General features: G+C 62.8%; 1 protein-coding gene across 1 annotated transcript; it reads right to left on the reverse strand.

Annotated features, from left to right (window-relative positions):
• Positions 1-16,997: 16,997 nt before the first annotated feature.
• On the reverse strand, positions 16,998-18,339 carry FOXL3 (forkhead box L3). The gene is given in 4 exon segments (XM_032591636.1): positions 16,998-17,314; positions 17,317-17,386; positions 17,673-17,841; positions 18,233-18,339. Coding segments are annotated over 4 exon segments (663 nt in total).
• Between the last annotated feature and the right edge of the window lie 241 nt (positions 18,340-18,580).

Raw genomic sequence — 18,580 nt, forward strand, 5'->3', positions numbered from 1 at the left:
GTAACCTTCGCTGACTCGATAAAGGGCGTCTGTTTATAAAACCCAGTGCTATCACACTGAGCAGTGAAGATTGAATGCTCTCCCTTTGAAGTCAGAACAAGGGACGGAAGCCAGGAGGGGTGGACGGCAGGAGGGTGGGGGGTAGGGAGGGAAGGAGGGGAAGAAGGAAGAGGGAGGGAAGGAGGGGAGGAAGAAGAAGACATCTTCAGACTGAGAAAGGACCACTAATGGAAAAGAGAACTTAAGGACATAATTCAGGAAGGAGAAAACTGACCCTAAAAGGAAGGTCTGAGATGCAAGAATGAGCGGTCAGTGGAGGAAAATGGCCAACATCTGGAAACTCTTTTCAAGCACTCACCGAGCAGGGCGATAAAAGACAGGGGCCGTGCACAACCTGCACAACTGTACTCAGAAGCCTTGTGGTAGTCTCATCAGTTACCACGCCCACCTCCACGCTGGAGGTGCCGACCACCCGGTAACGTCTGTTCTTCTAGTTGAGTCACAAACCCATCTGACAACCGGAGGTCTAAAACGTAACGCAGAGACACCGGACGGCCTGCGTCAGGGCCTCACTCTGGGCACATCAACGTTTGGAGCCTGATAATTCTTCGCAGTGGGAGCTGTCCTGTGTGCTGTAGGGTGTTCACCAGCATCCCTGCCTTTGCACAGTGCACACCGTGGGCACCGCCCCCCAGTGTGATCACCAGTGTCGCCTCCAGACTCTGCCATGCGTGTCCTGGGGAGGAGGGATCACTCCCTGGAGCACTACGGGGAACAGAGCAAGAAGGAGGACGGTGAGCAAACTGTGGCTGGCACCCACGTCCCTTTCGTGTTTCCCCAACCGCTGTGCCCTTCGCTCCCTCCGTCCTCAGGCCTGGGTTCTGCCCTTGGCGCCTGGGTCTGGTCTGTGGTGACCCTGTTTTGTGGCCGCACTTTCATCCCCAGCCCTGCCGTGTTGAGGGGCCCCTCGTGCGCTCAGCTGGGGGCAGTGGCACCGGGAACGTGGTCAGGGAGACGTGACCACTGGTGGGCCTGCGAGCTGGACCGGGACACTCGGGGGCTCCTTGCCCCATCCTGGGAATGTGGGTTCGCTCCCTCCCCCCGCTCCCAGGGCTGCCCCGAGGACGTGGCCTTGAGATGGGGGAGGTGGCGGTGAGAACACCGGCTTCGTGCAGGCGACCGAGTCCAGCGAGGGCCTCTTCAGTTTGGGCGGGCGGAATGCGGGGCCGCGCGGAAGCCTGATTCCAGCCCCAGGGACTGCTGTCCCATCTCCCGGGGAGCAGTCCCCCCTTGGCGATGCCTTGGGAAGGGTTTATGCCAGAGAAATCCAGGGCGGAGCCACTGGACGCATTTGTCTGTCAGAGAAGTCCAGGTGGGGCTGGCTGGGGGTCAGGGGACCCCCGTCCTGTCGCCCGCTCACCCTCCACAGATGGCTTTCCGTCTGAGTTCTCCAGGAAGCCGGCAGGCGGTGGGACGGGGCCGGGGGAGGAAGCCTGTTCCTCCCGCTGAGGATCCGACCCGGAGGGCGCGCGTGCAGCTGTGCCCCGGCCTTTGAGCCAGAGCCTGGTCACAGGGTCCCACACCACGCAAGTGGTGATCAGGGGCCCAAGCGGCATCCCCACTGCGGCCTGAGAGGAGGCACGCCGGGCTTGAAGGCCAGGCCTGCCCGCTGCAGCTCCAAGGCCTACGTGCGCTGGCCCCGGGTCACGCCGGGCGGAGATACAACCCCTGCGTGAATAGGGACGTGCTCTTCCCCGCCCGCCCTCTGCCCTTGGACTCCTGTCCTCTGGGTGCTCAGCGCCACAGGCCGGCCACGGGTCAGACTGCAGGGTCCACGTCATGCCGACCACGGCCGGCTCTCCAGCACCTTCCCCCGGCGGGAACCCGTGCTCGAGTGCTGGGGGGACGGTGCCGCCATAGCGTGTGGCCGGCTGCTTCCGGAACTGCTGACCCCCAGGGGCCGTCGTCGGCCGAGGCTCCAGTCTTCGCCCGCGGGAGCAGGAGCAGAGAAGGGCGTCTGTGCAGATGCTCCTGAGCTGTGCCCCCTCCGCCCGGGCTTGGCAGGCGGCCAGTCCCTCTTCTCTCGGCCGCCTCGTTCCTTCCATTTGGGAGTGTTTTCCGGGGTGTGGCCGGCCAGGCGACCCTGTGCCCTGTGCGTGGGCCTCTCCCGCTCGCGGGTTCTGTCCGCCTCTGAGATCGCCCGGGTTTTCTCGACACTGTTTCCATGTGAGTTTTAGAATGGGCCCTCAATTTACAAAACAACAAGAAGGAGCTACCTGCTGAGATTTTTATTGGGATTGCACTGAATCTACAGGTTGGTTTTCAGGGAACCGGCAGTTTTCAGCCCTGGGTCTTCCAGCCCTGAGCTTGCGACACGCTCTCCCTTTACCGCCCAGCTCCTCCCGGTGACGTCCGTGCTCCCCGTGCTCCTGTGTGTATGAAACAGTCGTGAGGGGCGTTCCTGCCACGCTGTGCAAATACAGCCGACCAAACACGGCAGTCTGTGGTCTTTTGCGTTTCTGCCTAAGAAGCCACGTCGCCCGCCATGTGACTGTCCCTTCCTTTCCTGTTTTCTGTGCCTGTGAGTTCCTCCTGCGGCTCGCGCTCCGGTAACAGCGTGCACACCCTGAGTAGGGCCGCCTCCCTTCCCGTGCCGGGGCATCTGCATTTTGTATTTACTGTCTTCCTGCCAGCTCGGGTCCTCTCGATCCTCGAGTTTGCGTCCTGCGCACCTCATCCGACGTCGAACGTGACAACCTCGTGTCTCGACCCAGCGACTGGGCTGGCCGACGTTTCCGTTGGGACCTGTTTGGAGCTGCAGACGGGGCTCGGGTCTGCCGTCCCGAGGCGCCCCTCTGTATCTCTGCGCGTCTGCCTCGTACGACGTCAGTAAAGTCGCATCAGCGGACGTCCTGCTGGCTCGTGTCGTCCTGGCCCGGATCCCTGCTGCTTCGCTTCTGACCTTTCTGTGACCTTGTGCTTAGACTGGTCTTGTGAGTGTCGCTGAGTTTTCAGTCCCTTTACCTTAGATGTGACGTACGTCAACTCTCTTACTGTCCGCTTTCCCTTTCGCCTCTCTGGGTTTTGCTCCCTTTTTTTTCCTTGAGTTCTTTTGAACGAATCAAATGTTTTCTTAGCTTTGAGTTCTTTTGAACGAATCAAATGTTTTCTTAGCTCTTGCCTTCTGTTAACTTGTTAGCGAAAACACTCCTTGTTACAGCTACTCTGGCAACACAGGTATATTGTTGACCTGCTCTTGTCTGTTGCCCTCCCCCCTCTGGCTGCAGCCTCAGAGCCTTCGACTCCCATCCCCTCAGAGCTGTCCCTTTGTCATGATTACCAGGTGACGCAGCTCCACGGGACAACGTGAGCGCTGGATGCCCGCTCGCACTCGCCCCTGCTCGGCCACACGGGTGTCCCCCGCTGCCCCGTCCCTGGTCACCTGCGTCGGTTGTCCCTCCTGCTCCATCCAGCCCCATTGCCCTCCCGCCGGCATGGACTTTTGTGCTAGCAGCCCTCCAGTCGAGTTGCCTTCCCCCCTCAAGGCCAGACTTACATAAAGTCCGGGTTCTTCTGTAAAAATTAAACCTGACATCCTTCGGGAAGAATGCGTGAAGATGAGGACTCTGGGGCCAGGATGCCTGTGTCCAAACGCTGGCCTCACAACCCGCAGACTGTGTGACCTCGGGCATGGGCTCCACCTCCTGTGCCTTGGATTTCTCATCTGTAAAGTGGGGTGATGTGGCACCAACCGGGTAGGGCTGTTGGGACCCTTCAATGAGTGAACATGGGCCCAGCGCCTGTAACAGCATGTCAGAAGCCCTGTGCCGGGAAAGCCACCATTACCATGATCGTTATTTTGGGTGACACCCCGTGAGCTGAGTCAGAAAATAAAGCCATGGTTACGGGCCATATAATCAGCAAGTGCAGGGCCCACGCGGTGAGGAAAGGCAGCGTTCGAGGTCCGTCCTTCCGCGTTGCCGGGGTGCTGTGGGCAGGCACACTCTTTCCCAAGGGGAATGAGGGGCTGTTGGAGCCCCTTCTGGGAGGTGCTGTGATCCAGACAGGAAGGAAAGAGGTTTGAGAGTCAGAAGCCCTGGGGCAGGTGGTGAGAGTCCTCAGGCGGCCTAGCCTGGACAGAAGGGCAGCGGGGAGTCTTCCCGGAGGAGGCAGCCTGAGCACTGAGTCTCAGAGCACAGTGTCCGGTGGCCAGGCTGCAAAGGCAGGTGCCTGAACGAGGGACTAATGTTTGGCTCCTTAGCAGACAACAGAAAGCCGGGAGCCAGGCTCAGCTCGGGAACCCGGAGGACGCGTCAGTGCGGGGTCGGGGAGCAGGGCACGGCCAGGGTCTCTTGAGGCTGAGACAGGGAAGGGGCCACTTTGATCTATTTATTTATATTGAGAGAGAGAGACAGCCCGACCAGGGGAGCAGCAGAGACAGAGGGAGAGAGAGAGTCCCAAGCAGAGCCCGACGTGGGCCTCGACTGCACGGACCATGAGATCGCGACCTGAGCTGAAATCAGGAGTCAGACGCTTAACCGACTGAGCCGCTCGGGTGCCCCAGGGCTGTGATTTTTAAAAGTGTTTTTAATGCTTGTGTTCAATAACACATTTGACACACACACAGACTGTGTGCATCGTCTCATGGGAGGATAATGTTATATACAAAGTGTATCTGAAGCCTGTCACACCTGTGAGGCTGGAGCCCCACCTCCCTCACAAGCCGCTAGGCCCTGGGCCGGATCCTGTCGGTCGGGGGCCCCAGGGGAGAGGAGGAGACCCAGTGCCTGGGAAGGTCTTGGCCGAGGAGAGACCGGCCGGTGGAGCTGAGCTTTATGTCCAGAGACGACCTCCCCGGCCCCTCAGGGATGATCCCAGGATGTGTGCTGTCCGTGGGGCATTTGGAAAGTTCTTGTGGCCCGGCCTGTGTTTGTGACGCATCCTGGGTTCTGGTCAGTCCCACGGATGCAGGACCCACACCGGCCACAGTCACTGTGTCCTGGGAGGCTACAAAGGCTGGGTCTGGGTGAGGGTCCATCAATCTCTAGGTGATTATGGACGTGATTTCTTCCCGGTTCCCTGCGCTCCAGTGACCGGCGCGGCCCCGCCCTAAATTACATCTCAATCAGTGTAAAAGGCGTTTGACATTTCCCTTGATTTATGTACTAACCTTACATTCAGCGGGGCGGCGTGCTGATTGCTTTCCTCGGCCGCATGGTGCTGGCTCCTCGGGTGAGCTCACCGTGGAGACCCCTGCGAGACCCCAGCCGCCGCCTGCCCTGGGAGGAGACACTCCTGCGGGATCTGGGCCCTTGCAGGAGCCACTGAACGCACGTCTTGGCACAGAAAGACTGGGAGAAGCCGCCGGGTTTGCACCGATGTGAGCCGCTCGTGAGGGCGGCGACAGACCCCCATCTGGGAGTGAGGGAGCGTGAGGTCCCGAGACTCCTGCGCGTGCCTGTTCCGCCCTCCCCAGCCGCCTGTCACTTGGAGGGTGAGACACGCACCCCCAGACACATCCAGAGAACCCACGCTTTGCACACTCGTGTGCACACGCACAGTCACCAGCAAAACCTGCACTATGCACGGTTGCACGTGGATGCACAATAGTGCACACTCAGAGGAGCACACGGTCGCAGGTACACGCTCATCCTCAGGCACAAACCGGCCCTCGGCAACACCGTGTTCACACTCACACCGAGAACGCCACACTGGTGAACAGATGGTGGGAGAAGCCCCTTCTGCTCCTGGTCCAGAGCGCCTGGACAGACAGGGCTGGGCATCACGCCTGCCGGGAGGGGCCGGGCCGGGGTCAGCAGCCGGTCCTCGACACGCGGCCCGAGCCAGACTCTGTGCAGCAAATGTGTCGGCAGTGACCCCGGGGAGCTCGGCAGGGGATGGGGCGGATGGGCAGCGGTGTAAGTGCAAAAGTTCAAGCGCAGGGAGGGCCGGTGTTGCCTCAGCTCAGACGTGTGGCTGGAGGGGCGGGGGCCCCAGCTGAGTCTGCCCTGCCTCCTCTGTTGGACGGGAGGCTGTGTCTGCGTGGGACACACGAGACACGGTGCCCAGGGCTCGCCCGCTGCCGTGCCCGCCCTGGCTGTGCCGGCTCTGAGCCTTTCTTATGGTTGGGGTGGCCGTCCCTCCAGCCCCCCCCCCACCCCCGCCCTTCTCCTCCCAGCTGGCCGCCTGGGTCAGTGCGGTCCTGGCCTCGGCAGCAGGGTCGTGTCCCGGGGGGCCACCCTCTCTCTGGGACACAGGGTGAGGCAGAATCATCTCCACCCCTCCCCCGACGTGTGAGTCTACAGACCAAGCCCCCAGCGCAGGGCGGGGGGCAGACGGGCAGCACAAGGGTCTTAACTACCTGAATGCCCTCTTGCAACTGCCCCAGCTGCAGGGAGGCCAGGACTGTGGTTCCCACACTCTGTCACGCATCAGAAAGCTTGTGAGAATGCAGGCTTCAGGGCCCTCCTCAGCTGTACTGATTCAGAACTTGTAGGAGAATCTGCATTTCTTTCCCAGGGGGTTCAGACTCAGTGGCCTGTGGGCCAGGCTTCCACCCTGTGCTTGAGCATGAAGGCCTTTAAGCTGCTGTGTCTGTCCCACTGGTCATGATTCTTGCATTAGGGATATATTTCTTGGGCCTAAAGCATTTATCCCCCGTTGAGGAGCAAATATCGAAACACTTGTCTAAACAAGGCTCCTTCAGTTGGGAGTGTTAGAATCGCAAAATCCAACTACCTTGAGCCCCGTAGAGTGTTACTGGCATAGATAACTGCAAGGCAATGGCTGCAGGCGTGGCTGGATCTAGGTGTGCTCCCGCTGTCAAGGATCAGTCTCCCCATCTTTTTGCTCTGCTTCTGAGTGTGCTGCTTATTCTCCAGTGGGATTTTCTTAGACAAGGGGCGAGATGGCCGTATGTAGCCACATATAGTTCAAGTCGTGTTCTACCTGCCTTCTTGCCCACTGTTTCAGCAAAGGCCCCGGGACTGGGGTTTCTTCAGTTGTGTGGGGGTCTTGTGACCCTCCCTACACCGATCTCTGTCTGGATCCATTCAAGGATGAAGGGTGTGCCAGGTGGCCATAGGTGGGAGGGTCTGTCCCCAAGGGAGCAGGGTGGGGACAGCCAGCCACAGGGACGGGTTGCAGTGATGATCCTCTGGGCGGAACAGACCTTCTTCCGTCGGAGGTGCGGGCTCCTCCGAGCAGATGCTGGTTGCCCCAGTTCTGGCCTCAACATGGCACCCTCCCCACCAGCGACACTCTGACTCTGCTGGGGGTCCCGGGCCCTTGGTCTGCTCCTCCTGCCGAAGCCCCCGGGTGCTAGGGGAGAGCTCCAGAGGCAAGAACGGGAGCCAGAGAGGCAGATCCAGGAAGAGCCAACGTAGGACGCATAGGCTCCAGTCCAGGATGGACCAGGAGTGCTGCTGAGGACCACAGGCGTCTGCAGCCACCCCTGTCCCACGGTCTGTGACGTGAGGCCCTCAAAGGGCCATTGGTGGGGGACAAAGAACCACACAGACCCACCTCTTTTCTCAGCCTCTCATCTGTAGAATGGGGATCAAATCCGCCCGCCCGGCCTCTTTTGCTTCAAGTGCTGTGGGCAGTGCCTGGGAGGGCCCCTCGTCTCTAGGACTGGACTATGGGGTCCCGAGTGCTGGCCCTGATGGGGGCGGCCAGAAGTAGAGTTACAGGTGTCCCCAGCAGCCCCGCCGGGACTGGCTCACAGACAGGGTGGACCACGGTGCACGTCCCGCGCGCGGGGCACTGGGCTTCTGGGGCTGGGCCTGGCCCCGGTCTCCCAGCCTGGCCCAGACCACCCCCTCCGCCAGCCCTTCGTGCCCGGGTGCTGGGGTCTGGCCGTGTCTGCCCCTCTAGGCTGACGGGAGGACACAGCAGCCGGTTTCCCGGACAGCACTCCGGCCAAGTCAGTTAATCTAAACAGAAAACAGCGGGGAAAAATTGTTCCCAGCTTTTCAAGCAACTGCACACACATGTGCCTGGCTTGTCTTCGTGTCTGGAGCGTCCCTGCCCTGTGGGCCCAAGGCCCTGCAAGAGGCAAGGACGTGCATGCACTGAGCACCTACCGAGGGCAAGGTTGCCAGGAAGTCAGATGCCTCTGGGGGGGTGGGGGGCGGGGGGCAGCACAGCTCCTGGCCCTGCCTCTGAGGGGGGGTGGAGGCCAGGGACCCACCCGGAGCCATGCGGCCCTGGCACATCCCTCTGAGGCTCTGCTCCCCTCGTCTGTGTCGCAGGGGCAGATGAGGTGTCCCTGTAAGTGCTGCTTGCCCTCTGACTTGAGTAGGTGCCCAATAGCTTTGTTCCGCCCGCGGCGGCGCCGGGGGCCTGGACAGAGGAGGCTTGTGTCGCACCATGGCTTGAGAGCCAGACGGGTTTTGCGAGCCCGTGAGGGTGGAGAGGCCTTTTGGGAGAGGCAGCTCCAGGTGGCAGGGCCCCGCGGTGCCACGGCAGCAGGGAGGTCAGCCCAGCACCCGGTGAGATGCCCGTTTTCTCTCCGAGCCCGTGCATTTCCCATGGCGGGTGCTGCGTGCATGTGTGCAAACACGTGCGTGTGTGCCTGTGCACCGGACCTCCCTGCGAACACAACCTCCCCGGCCTGGGCAGTCTGGCTCTCCTTGTCGTCCTGCGCCTGTCTGGCCAACAGACACAAAGCGGCCTCTCGTGGGCGCCCCGGAGTCCCCACGCGTGCAGGTGCCCAGAGCCCGGACCTGTGTCTTCGAGGGAGGCAGCTGCCCTGCCACCCAGAGCACCAGGCTGGCCTCCCGTGTTTCCTTTCTGTGTGTGTGGAGAGGGGCCCCAGCTGTGCTGCCGCCGGGCCCACTGGCCCCCACTGTGCCGCCCCTTTGCCCCGACTTCTTGCTGGGTAGCAGGACTCCCTGCTCTCTGTCCTCCAGGGTTCCTGCCACCGTGGCCCGTAAGAGGGGGGTCTAGACCAGGACCCCCAGGGGCCCTGGCTCTAGGTCCATCCGTGTTTGCCGAGTGCCGCACGAGGCTCCAGGCACGGGGCCGGCGGCTGGCCACAGGCACGCCCCGAGGGACTGAGCCGGGTGTGAAATGAGGACGGCTGGGAATGGCCGTCACACCCTCGCCGTCTGGGATCAGCTCCCATGAACCAGCGTATGAGGGCGCTGCTCTAACGCTCATGTCCTTGCTCCAAACCCAGCAACAAAAACTGCGGTGTCTCTCAAACCCAGAGGCTCAGCGGCTTTGGAGGGTGAGGATAGGCGGTTGTGTGAGTCCTGGGCTCGTGGGAACGGGAACGAGGCGGAGTGCTCGCGGGTCCCCCGGGGACCAGGTGGGCGCAGTGAGCTTGGGGATGTCCAGCGGTTGCTAGGAGCGCCTGACAGGGCACACGGGGAAGTGCGCGAGACGGGGAAGTGCGGCGGCCAGCGGTCGGTGTGGCAGCTTCCCCACGGGGCTCGCACCGACAGCTAAATCAGCTCAGATGTTCCCACTCAATTTCCTTTTCTTCGGAAACCACGTGGCTGTGTGACTGCACTTCATTATAAATCTAATTCTGCTGTCTCGGTTGAGCGAGCTCACATCTCGTGTGGACCCCGTCTCAAGTGGCCTAAAGCTGGAGAAACGCAGCCAGGCAAGAGCGCGCGGGGCCGTTAATTCTCAGTCGGCCGGACGCGGCCTGACAGGCTCGCCTTCCCTTCCGGGAGCTTCTCTAGAGCAGCGGGCGCTCTGGCGAGGCCCACCAGCAAAGATGCACTTGCGTGTTTAGAGGGATGGAAACTGTGATGTTGCAAATGTTCGCGGGTTTGTACCTTGGCTGGATACAAAATCAAGTCACAGGTGATAGACCGCGTGCGCCCGTCCCCTCCCCCAGGTTCCTCGTGGAGTGTTTTACGGCCCAGGCTCATCCCCCGTGGGGAGGGAGAGGCGGTTCTCATGTCCCCCGCTTGGAAGGCAGGGGCTGGAAGATGGGCTGCACAGGTCCATGCTGCCTCACACTTCCCACATTGGAGGTCTCATGGGGTCAAATGGTGGCCGCAGCTGGCAGACGGTGGGGCCCCAGTCTGATTACATTTCACCCTCTAGCCCAAGAAGGTGTTATTACACCCTCGGCCTGGCATCCCAGGCACCTGGATGGGTTAGGGTGGACTGAGGACCTGCCTGTGCCCCAACAAGCTCTGTGAGGCGTCTCTGAGCCCCCGTTTCCTCCCCTGTGAAATGGAGCTTGGGGTCTGCCCCCCTCCCTGCCCGCAGCCACCTGCCTAGGGCCAGAGCAGGGGGCACCCTGGGAAGAGGCAGGTAGGGGCAGGCTCCCAGGGACTGTGGGGACCCTGGACGCCTGGCCCTGTACTCTCCCACCTCCCAGAGTGACCCCAGCTGTCACACTCCTGCCTGGCCAGTGACCCTGGGGCCCTCCAGACAAGCTGCCAACAGGTGTGGTCGGACCCCAGAAGCTCACACCCCACGGCACCCTCTCTCTGCCTCACCCATGAGATGGAGGGAGTCACCTGACCCACTTTGTATGGCTCGGGGATCCTCAGAACAGTGCCCAGCATGTGGGGAGCCCCCAGCAAAGACCAGCACCTGCTGGTACTGTCGTCCGGGCTGGACCCCGACTGCCAGGCCGGGGTCTGCGGGGTGAGCACAGCTGACCTGTGAATGATGAGATGCCCTTCCGCCCGCCCCCCCGGCGACTTCCAGGCCTTCGTCATCTGTGGGGGTGGGTGGGGCTGCCCGCTTGGCCCGAAGGCAGAGTGCCCCCGCCCTCCCCACCAGGGTCCTGCACCAGGGCGGGCCCTTTCCTGTCCTCACACATACTCTGGGCGGACGTCCTCTGAGAGTGGGTTGTTGTGGGGTCTCGGCCTGGTCACTAACCCTTGAGGATTTTCCTCCCCAGCCCTGCCTTCAACCGCATTTTGTCAGATGAGCACCCCTCTCCGGGGGAGCTGCCCCCTCGCCCCCTCGGACACCTGTGTGGTGAGTCCATGGCCTTGATGTAAGTCTGGTCTCACTTCTGGTGGGAGGCCCCTTGCAGTCAGCCTCTGGTGCCTGGGGCAGTGGCTGCACCAGGAGTGAAAGCCAAGGCCTCCCTCCCCCCCCCCCCCTGCGGGGCCAGGCCCCCTCAGGCCCTCCCATGGCCCTCCCCACACCTCCCCTGCGAGGCCAGGCCCCCTCCCTCAGGCCCTCCCATGGCCCTCCCCACACCTCCCCTGCGAGGCCAGGCCCCCTCCCTCAGGCCCTCCTGTGGCCCTCCCCACACCTCCCCTGCGAGGCAGGACCCCTCAGGCCCTCCCATGGCCCTCCCCACCACCTCCCCTGCGAGGCCAGGCCCCCTCCCTCAGGCCCTCCCATGGCCCTCGCCACACTCCCTTACGAGTCCAGGACCCCTCAGGCCATCCCATGGCCTCCCCACCTCCCCTGTGAGGCAGGCCCCCGCCCTCAGGCCCTCCCATGGCCCTCCCACATCTCCCCCTGCGAGGCAAGGCCCCCTCAGGCCCTCCCATGGCCCTCCCACACCTCCCCTGCGAGGCCTCAGGCCTCCCATGGCTCCCCACACTCCCCTGCAAGGCCAGGCCCCTCCCTCAGGCCCTCCCATGGCCCTCCCCACACTCCCTGCGAGGCCAGGCCCCCACTTCAGGCCCTCCCATGGCCCTCCCACACCTCCCCTGCGAGGCCAGGCCCCTCCCTCAGGACCTCCCATGGCCCTCCCACACCTCCCCTGCGAGCAGGCCCCCTAAGGCCCTCCCATGGCCCTCCCACACCTCCCTGCGAGGCCAGGCCCCTCCCTCAGGCCTCCTGTGGCCCTCCCACATCTCCCTGTGAGGCCAGGCCCCTCAGGCCCTCCCATGGCCCTCCCCACACCTCCCCTGCGAGGCAGGCCCCCTCCTCAGGCCCCCATGGCCCCACACACTCCCTGCGAGGCCAGGCCCCTCAGGACTCCCTGGCCCTACCACACCTCCCTGCGAGGCCAGGCTCCTCAGGCCCTCTGTGGCCTCCCACATCCCCTGTGAGGCCAGGCCCCTCAGGGCCCCGTCAGGCCCTCACCCATGGCCCTCCCCACTTGCGGCCTCCTTGGCAGCTTAGATCTGCTCCAGATGTGCTCCTGTGGCCAGGAGAGAGGTTTCAGCAGAGCCGGGTCAGAACCCCGGATGGGAAACAGGGAGGACCCTCCACAGAGGGGCCATGTGTCTGGGATCTGGGGTGGGGGCACAGAGGGACCATGAGGGACCCTTGCCCCGGCAGGCCACCACCTGACCTCACCCTGCCATGTTTCTTTTCAGTTACATACTTTTGGTAACAAATAGGCCGTTAGGGGCCCCCCCCGGGGGACTCAGTGGGTTGGGCATCTGATTTTGGCTCAGGTCATGATCTCGCAGTTGACATTTGATCCCCACGTCGGGCTCTGTGCTCAGAGCTCAGAGCCTGGAGCCTGCTTCCGATTCTGTGTCTTCCCTCTCTCTCTGCCCCTCCCCTGCGTGTGCTGCTTGTCTCTCTCTCAAAAATAAGTAAAAAACATTAAAAAAAAGAAACACTAAAAAATTTAGAAGTAGGCCTGTTTGGTCCCAGAGTCCTTGGCCTCCAGGTAATCTCACCGTCGTTGGGTCTGTACCCACACAGCCCAGCGTCTGTCCCGGGGGTTGGAACCAGAGGAATTTCCAAGGGAGCCCAGACCCTGGGGTGGCGGGACAGGACGGGAGGTACCTGTGTCCTTGCACCCAGCTCAGTGCGGAGGGCCTCAGCCCACAGTGCAGGGATGAGGCAGAGAGGGCAGTGCTGCCCACGCCCCAGAATGGGAGGCCAGAGTAGACTCTGTGGAAGCCGTACCCGTGGGAGAAGGACAGCCCTCCGGGGCCACCCTGCCCCTCTGAAGGCAGACCCATCCCAGCCTGCCTGTGGCAGTGCCAGGGCAGATCTGGGGTACCAGGGAAGGAGCGGGGACCTTGGGGGCTGCTTCAAGGAAGGGAGGTGCCCAGAGGACTTGCCCGGCCTGGGGGTCTGGCTTCCATGAGGCCCCTCAGAGCCCAGTGAGCCAGTCCCTTCCCTCACTCCCTCCCTGGGTCTGGGCTGAGCAGATGGGGGGCGAGAGGGGGGGACGTGAGACGGAAGACAGACTTAGCAGTCGGGGTTCTGGGCGTGGCCTGGGCGTGGCCCTACTCCATCTCAGCTGCGTCTCTGGGGGTTCTGGGGTGGCCCGTGCCACAGATACAGACCCCGGGGCTCCGGTGGGCAGGTGCCCTGTCTGAGCACACACACCTCGAGGCTCCCAGCCTGGTGCTGCTTCCGGCCCCCGCCCGGGGGGCGGGGGGGGGTGGACCAGGACCACGGGTCCGAAGGCCTCCAAGGTCACTCTGGGACAGCCAGCCGAGGCTCAGAAGATGCCAGGAGGCTGGTGCTGACAGGAGCTCCAGAGAACCCCTCCCCCTCTGTACACCATTCTCACCAGCATCACCCACCGAGCCCGGACCTGCATCTTGGTTTCACCAGCACAAGATGGGACAGGGTCGGGGACAGAGGTTTGAGAACGAGAGCAGGAGACACGCGGTGCGTGTGCTCCAGTAAGAGCCAGTGTGGAGGCCACGTGGGCCAAGGCGAAGCGCCCGAACACGGGAGGGGGCTGCCTTGTAGGAGCTCCCGGTGCCAGAAAGAGCAGTGGCAGACAGGCGAATGCAGGAGATGCGTTTCAGAGTCTCGAGAAACGGATGTTCTGCCTGGACTTGGGGCCGGGGTCTTCTCGTTCATTTCTCCCTGCCCGTGTCCTCTCCGGCCACACTGGCCTTCTGCACGCCCCCAGCCCCACGTCCTTCCCACCTCGGGGGCTTGGCTCACCACCTCCCGCCGGGAATGCCCTTCCCCCCCCTCCCGGCACACGGGCGCCTGCCCAGCCCGGAGGTGGCTTCCTGTGGGGCCCTGGGGCCTGGCCACACTCTCTGAGCCAGCTGTGGAACCCTGAGTGCTCTCTCTCAGCGCCCCGCGAGCAGGCTTGCTTCCCAGCCCCGTGGAGGCGTGGGGCTCCCCGTACACGCTGCGGGGACACGGCCTGCTCACAGTTGCACCCCGGCACCTAGAACAGGGCTCCTGGACGTTTGTTGAACGAATGAATGAACAAATAGCCCCAGAACTGCTCAATGAAGGAAGGAAGGAATTTGAGGAGAGACGAGGCCTTTTCCCTGCTTCCCTGGGGGCAGATCAAGAGCCAACGGATGGCTTGGTGTGGAGGCCGCTGTCAGCCGCGGGAGGCCTCCCTGGACCCGAGGGCGGACATGGGGCGAGGGAGGGCACTGGGCACCCAAGTCCTGCCCCTGCTCCGGTCCCAGGGCTCTCTGTCCCCCCGAATGTGGGTGTGGTCTCCGTCGGTCTCCAGCCGCCGTGAGGAGGGACAGCCCCCACACGGGGGCTGGGTGAGGAGCAGCTCAGCCCGGATGCCGCCCAGCCAGGAACTTCGCTCGGTGCGATGGTGCTTTGCACACAACCTCCCCTGAACTCCCCGCACGGCAGCGTCTCCCAGCTTTGTTAATGGAAACCTGGTGATCCGTAACCGTGTGGCAGACATCTGCTCGGGGGTGATGTGGGGGTAATGTACGTATCGGTGATCAATCAGCGGATTTGCAAAGAGAGGCATAAAGTCTTTAATTACAACGGCGCTGGGCGAGTCTGCGTGGTGGCAGTGGCATTTGAATAGGCCAGAGCCAGCCCTCACCCTGCGATGTTGTCTGGTATTAAATGCCACTCACTCTGAGGGCTGGGAGACTTTGGGAAGTCGTGGGTATCACACGCTGGCAAATTGAAATGTCCCTTCGCGTTCCAGAACATGATTGATACCCTTTGCGAAACAAACGTAACACCTCCTGGCGCCCAGGACCTCGCCTGCCCGGAGCCACCCTTTTCGCACACCCGGTGGCCGGTGAGCGTCTGCCCCAGACCGCGTGCGCAGGGAGCACACGCTAACCGCCTGTCTGGCCCCCCAGGCGCACCCCCACCCCCACCCCCCACCAAGGCTGGACCTTCTTCCAAAATTACCCTGTTTAGGACACAGGAATCTCCTGTTCGCCGTCAGGCTGTGCTCACCGGCACAAAACACAGGAAGAACACGGCTAGAACCCGAAAGATAAAACGCACATCGTATTCGCTTCATCGGTAGCAGAAAAATACACCTTCGGACGCCGTGTGCCCCCGCTTACGTGTGACGGCACCAGCCGCATCGCGCCACCACCCAGGCCGGGTCGACTACCGTTAAAACAGCGCTCTCCGCACAACCGGCAAAGGGCCGTAAATAGCAGGCGTGCACACGGACGACACACACACGCACACACGGGCACAGGGCCCCTCCGAGCCGCACGAGCCTTAGTGTGGAGGAAACGTTAGCAGCCCAGCCCCAGAGCCACAGGCCGGGCCCGCCTGCTCGCCGGGCCCATCTGTAGCACAGGGAGGGGGAATCACGCGACCGTCAACCAGGCCGGTGTGCCTGCTCCGGAGACAGCCCCAGACGGGGGGCCAGCGCTGTGCCCGGTGGGCAGCAGGACCCACTGGTGTCGGGTGCCTTCCCAGGCAAGAGATCCGGCGGCAGGCGTGTTCGGAGAGGTGTCCTTGTTCCTGCTTTCCAGAGGGCTCCTTGAGGCAGGGCTCCCCTCCTCCCATGAGGCTCGCAGGCTGCCCCCTTGGCAAGGCCTGGCCAAACAGAGAGAGCGTCGGTGGGCAGGCGGGTGGGCGCATCACCACCAGGGGTCATCTCCGGACTCAGGGACCAGGCGTTTCACAACATTTGCAAGCAACGGCCTTCTCCCCTCTTCTCAAAACAATGACGGCAACCCAAGGAGTCTGTACAGGGTGGACAAGTGATACTGTGGCGGTTTAACGACGCGTCTGAATCGAAGCAAGCTAGTCCGAGTGAGTCCCTGCGTGGCTCTGTCTCTACCTCCTGCCTGCCTTCCTTTACTGGTCTGGGTTTTTCAGAGTCCGATAAAGCCCGACCATGTAATTCCCAGCTGAGACAGCCAGCCGTCTTGGGCGTGTTTTGTTGTTTACGGAATTAGCCAATCATTGTCACCTAGTGGATCAGATTAGGTGTATCCATACTAATGTTCAAATTAAGTCATGGAAAGCAATTAACTCTGCAAAAATGGGCTGGTGAAAAATGATAAGGTTGGTCAAATAGTTTCACTGTGCATAATTGTGTTTTTTAAGATGCCCGTCTCCACACGGTAATTAAATCATTTACATTTCAAATGGAGTGTACCCACCTCCAATGCCTGTAATTGTGCACTCCCTAATTGTACAGCTCAAGTGTAGCAGAATCTGTCAGCCGCCTGCTACGTAGTGTCTGCTTTCTTGGGAGACCAGCCGGGCGGAACACGCCCAAATAGGAGCTAACTCCCTGCTCCCAAGAACCAAGAAAAAGTGTGGCTTCCCCCCATGTTGTCCCAAATTTGGAGCCCCCCCTTGCTCCTCCCGTCTTCCTGCCTTCTTTCCTGTATAAAACAGCGCACGGGATTTCTGAAGCAAGCAATCGTTGGATATTCTGTCCGCAACAACTTCCGATCACATCGTCCGTAACAGGGCCACGGTCAAAAACTCGGGGACGACGTTCATGGGGTCAAGGAATATCTGGTTTCACCGTCTGCACTTTTAGCTCTGGGAAGACGCCCACCCACCTCGCCATCTGCATCCAGAGCTCACGGGCAGCTTCCAGGGTGTGGGGTCTGTGCAGCTAGTTCTCAGAAGACAGAGGGATGAGGTGCTGCCTTGTCTGTGAGTGAGTGTGGCCCCGAACCTGTATTCATATCCCTCAGAGTGGGGCTGCTCAGTGAACCTAGGGCAGGACCCCGTGGGTCTTCCTGCAAGGGAACTTGTGAAGGGTGAGGCCAGAAGACTGACCTCTTGTCCCTCCAGCCCATGCTGACGTTCGGCACGGAACACTAGTCTGCGGAAGTTAGCAGGATGTGGCAAAACCTGGCTTCTTGGCTGGAGGTGGGGCCGAAATCGCCCGGAAGCCCCGGGACCCACCGGGCGCCAGCCCGGCCTCATATGGTCCACAGGTGGAGGTTCATTGGCTGGGCCTCCAGCCGGGGGGTTCTGCCCTCCTGCTGGCCGTAGGGACCCTTGAGCCCCGGGAAAGGGCCCGGCGCCGACAGGATGTAGTCAATGCTGAACTTGATGCCCCTGTGCTCCTCCTTCCCCAGGGCAGCCGGGCTGGCAGGGGCGGGGGGCGGGCCTGGGGCTGGCTCAGGGGGCCCCTGCGGCCCCTCCGCGCCCCCAGCACGCGCCTGCCCCGCCCCCTCGCGCTTTGGGGCCGCGGCGCCGGCGCCGCCTCGATAGTTGCCGTTCTCGAAGAGGTCAGCAGCGACTCGCAGCCGGCCGCCAACGTCCAGTAGTTACCCTTGCCCTTCTCGTGGCCCTCCGTCCGAGGCACCTGCGGGAGAGGGAGGGGCTCCGCGGGGGGGAGGGGCTGGCTCCCGGCGCGCTCCCGCCCGCCCCTCCAGGCGGCTGGCTTCACCGAGGGCTCCAGGGTAAGCCCCGGGGCAGGTGCCTGACCTTGGGGTGGGTGGCGCTGCTCACGGGGCAGGTTGGAGGCTTGCTGCTCTACAGTCCATCCCCGCCCCCAGCCAGGAAGGACTTGGCCCAGGAGTCCCCAGGCCGAGGACACCCAGGGGCCACTCCGGGGAGCGGGGTGGGGGGGGGGGCGATGGGGGGCTCACCTTCACGAAGCAGCTGTTGAGGGACAGGTTGTGGCGGATGGAGTTCTGCCAGGCGCGCTGGTTGGCTCGGTAGTAGGGGAACTTGCGCGTGATGAAGTCGTAGATGCCGGACAGGGTCACCCTGCCCGAGGGGCTCTGCTGGATGGCCATGGCGATCAGCGCGATGTAGCTGCAAATAGGGGCGCATGGGGCCACCCGGGGCTGAGGCGGTGGCCGCCCCCAGCGCCTGGAGGCCCCTCTGGCCAGCCTTTCCCTGCGCCAGGGGCCCCTCCACAGGGCGCGCGCCTCTGCCCCCAGGGCGCTTGGGGTTGTTGGGGAGCCTGAACCCTGGAGCTCCCCGCTCCCCGCCTCTGCCCAGACCCCAGAAGCTCTCCCTCACACTTGGGAGTTTCTTCAGGGAGGCGGAGAGAGCCTTTCTGGCTACTTCTAAGCGTGCAGACGCGTCCCGTCTCCCGGCACTGCCCCGCCCCGAGAAGACAGCCATCCCGCGTCCCAGGCGCGTCCTAGAGAAGAAGGTTGCTGGCCCCCAGGCTCCTACCCCCCCCCCGGCCCCGGGTCACCTGTACGCGGGCCTCGTGAGCCGCTTCTGCTCGTCGGAGCTGCCCACCGGGTAGTCGTCGGCGTCATAATTGAAACAATTGTAGGGATACTGCGAGCTGTCAAACATCTTGGCGCGCCCGGCACCCGCGGGGGCCACCGTGGCAGTTGCCGCCTCCTCCGTGCCGTCCGCCAGCCCGCCGGGTCTTTGCTGAGGTCCTGCTGGACGCGCGCCAGCCGCGTCTGCACTGTGGGCTGCTCTCCGCCCGAGCGGGGAACCTGGGCTTCTGGGGTCCCCCCGCCCGCGCCCACCCCGTTCCCTCGCATCCAATCCCAGCGCGGGGGAGGCCCCAGCCACCGGCAAGGCTGCG

The sequence above is a fragment of the Lynx canadensis genome, chromosome E3 (genome assembly GCF_007474595.2).
Source record: "Lynx canadensis isolate LIC74 chromosome E3, mLynCan4.pri.v2, whole genome shotgun sequence".
Taxonomy (NCBI): Eukaryota; Metazoa; Chordata; class Mammalia; order Carnivora; family Felidae; genus Lynx; species Lynx canadensis.